Genomic DNA, 6,055 nt, shown 5'->3' with positions numbered 1-6,055 from the left:
GTGTGGTTTCGGGTCGGGTCGTTTTCTCTATGCTCCGCTTCATGCTTTCAGTTGGGTGCTGCCCTTAAGTGGTAATATGATATGTTTTTGGTTATCAGGTTTATTTCTTTTGATGGTTGGCAGGTTACTTTGTCCTAACTCTTTTGTTAGGATTCGTGTTCGTGTTAGTTTTAGAATCTTCGTTGTTGTAGGTTTTTATTCTAGCTTGTCACGTGTAGCTCGTGTGTTGTCGTTTCGTGCTGAAGTCATTGTAGTGTAGAAGGTTCGGTGGAGTTTCGTGTGATGTAATTCTCTTTTGTATTACCTAGCATCTTGCTAGTTTTTATCGATATTAATAGAATTATTATTGCCTTTCAAAAAAAAAAAAATGTTAAACACATTAAGCACACTAGCAACCATAACCGCCATCATGTCTTCATTCCAAGTTTTTACTCCTCTCAGTGAAATCAGGAAATGTAATGATGACTACAACAATAAGGTGAAAGTGCATTTTGTATGGAAGAAATACTGGGCCAATAATCCATCCTCCTTGTCATCTCTGGAAATGGTCCTGGTGGACCAACAGGTATCATCGAATTGCTATCTTATACATTTAAATGTAAGAATGATAAAGTACATGATGATCGATCATGTAGTGTGTTAAAATGAATATTTGATGATGAATCAAATACGTAGGTTTATTTTAAATAACTGGGTGTATTAGGCGATTAACGATTTCTTGAACGTGTGTAAAAACTATCAAACGTAGGCGAAGGATGGTACTGGATACAAATATGTGTGAGATATATTGAGGGAAGAAACAAACGCTACGTACTGAGACGTGTATTAATATCCATTCAATCTCGATGGGTCATCGTTGGTGAGTGTGGTAACGTTTTTAAATATGCGTTTGCATCTATGGCTATTACATCACTTGCAGGTAAATCCTCTATTCATTTGTTTGCGAGTCTTTAACTTTTAATATACATTTACAGAGTATATAATTAATCTGTAAATTCAGTTCAGGGACTGCTGTTTTGTTTACACATGTTCAGTCAGGGTGTATGCGTGGATTTCAGCAACGCCAATCAAGGTCAATCTAGATTTGGAAAATTGGTTTAAGGTTTTTTATGTGCTACTGATTTTCAGGTTGTTGTACATGTTGAGTTTACACTAGGTGGGTTGGGTTGTGTATTATGTCAAGTGGTTGTCTTATTTTTATAGGGTTTCATTTGGGCAGGTTAATTCCGAGTTGAATGTGTACGGAGTATGTTATATTGAAGTGACTTTTTCTATCATTGTGGCATTTAAGCATGTTTTCTTGAGTTACTTGCAACCTATCAGTTCATACCATTTAACCTTTATAAGTTGACTTTTTAATTTTTGACCCATTTCAAATATTACATTTAGTACAGGTTATGATGGTTTTTATCAACCAGAATATATTCAAGTCTGCACTAATCCATAAATTTATTCGTTTTTCATTTTACAAGTTTTGATATCATTCTGCATTGGTACCTTTGGTTATATTGTAAGTTAAGTTCTGTCCCCTTTCACCGCATCACAAGAAGCGAACGATTCAAGTTTCCAGTTCTTCTGATGTTAGCTTTAACGACAAAGCCCCAATGTTTTGGTCTAAATTTTCACACTTTATTGTTCCAGGTATTAGAACCACATCGATTCCTTGGTGATGCACCCAAGCTAGTGATAGTTGAGCCTCGGTGCTACGGTATGCATTCTGATGTTTCTTTAAATATATTTCACTCCATACTAGATTTAAGACAATAAGTGAGAAATTTAAAATCTTATGGATATAATGGATAATGAAAATAATTTGTAATTGTGCAGAAGTTCTTTGATTTTGGACCTGTAGAGTTTCAAGTGGTCTCAATCAGTTTGGAACCAGATGGATTTCGATTCAGTTTGTTCATCTTTCTCATTCTGAGTATAATGGTTCATGGTTCATCATTGACACAAAATACCTATACAGATAATTTTTTAATCAAGCTATATCTTTTATGGGGGATGATTCTCACACACTGTTTTTTGATCTTCACACACCCTTTTACCCTATTATTAGGGAGGAGTTCAAGTAAATTGGTGTGTGAGGATCAAAAAACAGTGTGTGCGAATCATCCCCATCTTTTATTCTTAATTTTATAAAAATGGATGCAATAGTGCATTTTTCAGTTTTAACAGTTCATACATACATTTATACTATTTGCTGGGACAGGAAATGTTTTGAAGGTAATTTGTTAAAAGTTTTAATTAAAGGTGTAAACTATGACCCATTTATTTGTGATTGGTTTGACCCATTGAAGTGTTCTTTTTTCTCATAGTGGTTCAACACTTTCTTGGTCAATGTGCCCAGCACCTTGAAAAGGGTGAAACGTTCTAGGGTCCAGCCGTGTTGAGTATAGCTATGGTTCCGATGGCTGAAGAACTAGATCTCGATATCGCAATCCATTCTTTAGAGCATGTTTTGCAGTATGGGGAACAGAATATCAGAAAAGCCGTTCCATTAGCTCTTGGTCTCCTATGCATTTCGAACCTTAAGGTCCATGTTTTGAAACTAATTAGCAAATACCTTTTGTTATATTTGATGATAGGATGTAGTAGACTGTGTGGTTGATGAAGCTTTTTTTATTTATTTATTGATTTTACAGGGTGGACTATATATAAAATACTGACATACGTGGCTCACTTAAAAATTTAATTAGCTAGGGTTAGTTTATGGAGTTTTAAATTACTTCTTGATTAGTCTCATAAATAAGCACGGCGAATTCGCGTGCATTAAGCTAGTAATAATAATAATAATAATAATAATAATAATAATAATAATAATAATAATACAATTTGAGGAAGTATGTTACGGTTGACAATTGTCTGTTATGGAAGTGTTATGGAAGGAAGTGGTGAGGAAGATGGAGTGAGAAAGCTGATGTGGCGCTGAAAAGAATTGAGAAAGTATGCCATAGTTGAGAGTGGTCTTAAAGCCCAAAAACTTATGCAGTATTAAATCTCACATGCCGTATTAAAATTAAAATACGATGTATTTCATTACTTTTTGCAGTATTGGCTTTTTTAAAAATAATAATCAGTAAAATACTACCTGATAGTTTACTTTTTGATAGATACTACGCATATAAAATGTTAAAAGTTAATTAACACACTTTTGGGGTTGGGCCATTTGTTTGTTTTTGAAAGTCAAAGCCCATTAGACGACTAAACAAGTAACCATGTTAAAAACAAAGGGCAGTGATATATACCCAACTAATTTTTACAAATACACAACCAAACATGTTTTACAGTGTTGTACTGTACAACACTGTAAAACGGTTGTGTATTTGTAAAAATTTGTTGTGTATCATCACCCAAAAACAAATCTTAGCCCCGTAGCAGTTGCGATTGCTTTATTTAAAGACAGAAGAACAACGCCGTTGGTGTAGAGTCTAACGCAAACCCTTTCTGCTGGACACGATTGAGGTATGTTTTTAGTGTTCAATATTATTACTTTTAATAATGTTAACGAGAGATTAATGTTGTATTATATTTACTGACAAATTGATGATGTATTTCGTGTAATGATAAATTGATAATCGATTAATGATGTAGAATAGTTTTAGGGTTTTGGAGTCTGTCCAATGTATAATAAATTAAAGCCTATATGGAACCGTTTTGAGATTCAGATTTAGTAAATTGAGTTTATTTTTTAAATTATTTTCATAAATGATAAATAGCAATTAACAATTATTATCAATTTTATCTTGTTGCAGCTTGTTGTGTTTAAAATAATCCAGATAGTTTGATTAAGATACAATGGATCTGTCAGAGGCATATCCTGAATTACTTGATATAGTTGCTCAGAAACATTTTGATTATTATGAAGATTATCTCAATTTTTCGGGGGTGTCTAAGTCTTGGCATTCGATTGCTGTACAAGCTGTAACCAAAGTCAAAGTCTCATACACTAATGGACTTCTTTCACGATTGCCATCTCTTTTTCTTGGAGAGAAAAAAGAGGACGTTGAATTTCGTGAATTGTTTTTTCTTTCAAATAATACCATCCGTAAGATACGTCTTCCGGAAGCATATGTTAAATCTTGTGTGTCTTCATCTGGGTGGTTGTTGACAGTTGGAGATGATTATGTTACTAAACTTGTTAATCCGTTATCGCGTGAAACGTTCGATTTGCCGGATATGTTTGAACATGCAGATTATGATGATGGAATCCGAAAGGTACTTTTCTCAAGTCAATCACAAATGGTGGTGGTGTTATGGGGATGCCTTAAATTAACTTTTTGTTGTATTGGAGATGTTAATTGGACACGTATTGAAACATGTTGGCATGGGGCTATACACGATATAACCTATTATGACGGACGAGTTTATTTTATCGATGAGAAGTTTCGTATAAAATCTTGTGATGCTCATGGAAATGACCCTGTCGTTGTTGATGTTTCACAACTACCTAAATGTTTCCGTAGCGGAGGACTAGAAATAGTTTATATTCTAGGATTGGATGATGAAAGGAAGAAATTGTTGGTTGTAATCAAAGAACTATTAACGATACTAACGGAAGATGGTTTTATGGCAGAGCTGGTAACTTACAAGACAAAGAATTTTCAAGTTTTTGAGTATGATTTAGTAAATGGAGAATGGTTGAAAGTGAATGATCTTGGTAAAAGAACTTTGTTTGTGGGATTTAGTTCGTCCTTTTGTGTAGAGGATACTTCCGGGGTGATTAAGGCTAATTGTATATATTATACTCATCATAGTCCATTATGCATTCAGATGTCTGCAACAAATCGACATGATAAATTGTACCGTAGTCAAAGCAATTGGCGTAGCTATACTGGATCAGAGTGGGACATGGGAATTTATCACATGTGTGACGAAACCATCGAGCCTACTCATTTCATTGGAGACTTGTCTACCCAAGTCTCTCCGCCAATTTGGGTTCAAACAATGTAGTTCCTATACACATTGTGGTTCTTATGTTAGTTAAAATCAAAATCCAATCACAATTATGTTTACAACTCGAAAATGGAAGTTTCTTGCTTTTGGTTCGTCAATTGTGGGATATTTTCTTTTTGTTTCAGTCTTTTTTTATGATTATTATTATTAAAATCTAGGAACGTCTAAAAATGACGGATCCTAAAATATTTATGTTTTCTTTTGTTTATGTTATCCATGTACTACCGACGGTCTTTACGCACTCAATCACCAATAGTAGATATTAGTCCAAACAACATGGATGATGACATTACATAAACGCCAGCTTGCTCTCCCGTATGCTGTTAGTAGCATACTTAAGTGTGATTTACGGTTAACGAATATGTGTATCTGTTATGTGTATCGTTAAGTCCCCCAGCTCGGTAGTGCTGGCCTGCAAGGGGTGATGCTGCTGAACTAAAATCATTGCTCTACCCCTAGGTCTGATGTTGCAGCTCTGATTGGATGTGCATTTACTGCAACTTTGAAAAAGTATATTATTCTAAAATTTTATAAGAAAACATGGGTCTCGACTGGATCCAACTCAACCCGTTCAGACCCGACTCGTTCATCTCGTTTGAGAGTTGAGAACAGTTCCACCCATGACCCGTATTGACCCAAACCCGTTTATGTCTCAACCCGACATGTTTGCCAGGCATGGTACTAACAAAGAAACTAATAATGTTGTAAAAATTACTAATCGGGTGTTAATCGGTAGTAACTTTGGAGAGATTAATTTAGGTGAAATTGAAGATACAATCGGGGATTAGATTTATCGGATTGGACTTTTATACATTTAAATACAATAGTAAATATCAAAGTTAAATGTGTAAATATAGACGAAAGGCATAAATACATACATAATAAACAATAAACTTCACCATTATTAGCGGGTAATTTGGAAACAGATTTGTAGTCGAAAACCGGTTGGTGATCTGGATGTTACCAACCTTAGATCATTAAACCACACCCTCATCTACAATGTTAGATTATTTAGATTGGTATTCGTATAGAACATTACGATGTTGCTAGTCAGCCCTCCAGTGAAAGGATCTTACTGCAGCAGTACATGGTCTTATAT

At 34.6% G+C, this 6,055-nt stretch overlaps 1 protein-coding gene across 1 annotated transcript; it reads left to right on the top strand.

Moving 5' to 3' along the window:
• Positions 1-3,358: 3,358 nt before the first annotated feature.
• Positions 3,359-5,164, top strand: LOC139857979 (putative F-box protein At5g55150). The gene is made up of 2 exons (XM_071846827.1): positions 3,359-3,465; positions 3,756-5,164. The coding sequence occupies exon 2, from the start codon at positions 3,799-3,801 to the stop codon at positions 4,951-4,953; it is 1,155 nt and encodes a 384-aa protein (XP_071702928.1). The 5' UTR covers positions 3,359-3,465; positions 3,756-3,798; the 3' UTR covers positions 4,954-5,164.
• The last annotated feature ends 891 nt before the right edge of the window (positions 5,165-6,055 follow it).

Source organism: Rutidosis leptorrhynchoides, chromosome 7, assembly GCF_046630445.1.
Source record: "Rutidosis leptorrhynchoides isolate AG116_Rl617_1_P2 chromosome 7, CSIRO_AGI_Rlap_v1, whole genome shotgun sequence".
In the NCBI taxonomy this organism is placed as follows: Eukaryota; Viridiplantae; Streptophyta; class Magnoliopsida; order Asterales; family Asteraceae; genus Rutidosis; species Rutidosis leptorrhynchoides.
The sequence above is the reverse complement of the archived record's forward strand: the minus strand, read 5'-3'. Positions and strand labels throughout refer to the sequence as shown.

Coding starts and splice junctions, on each gene's coding strand:
- LOC139857979 (XM_071846827.1), top strand. CDS start 3,799: ATGGATCTGTCAGAGGCATATCCTGAATTACTTGATATAGTTGCTCAG.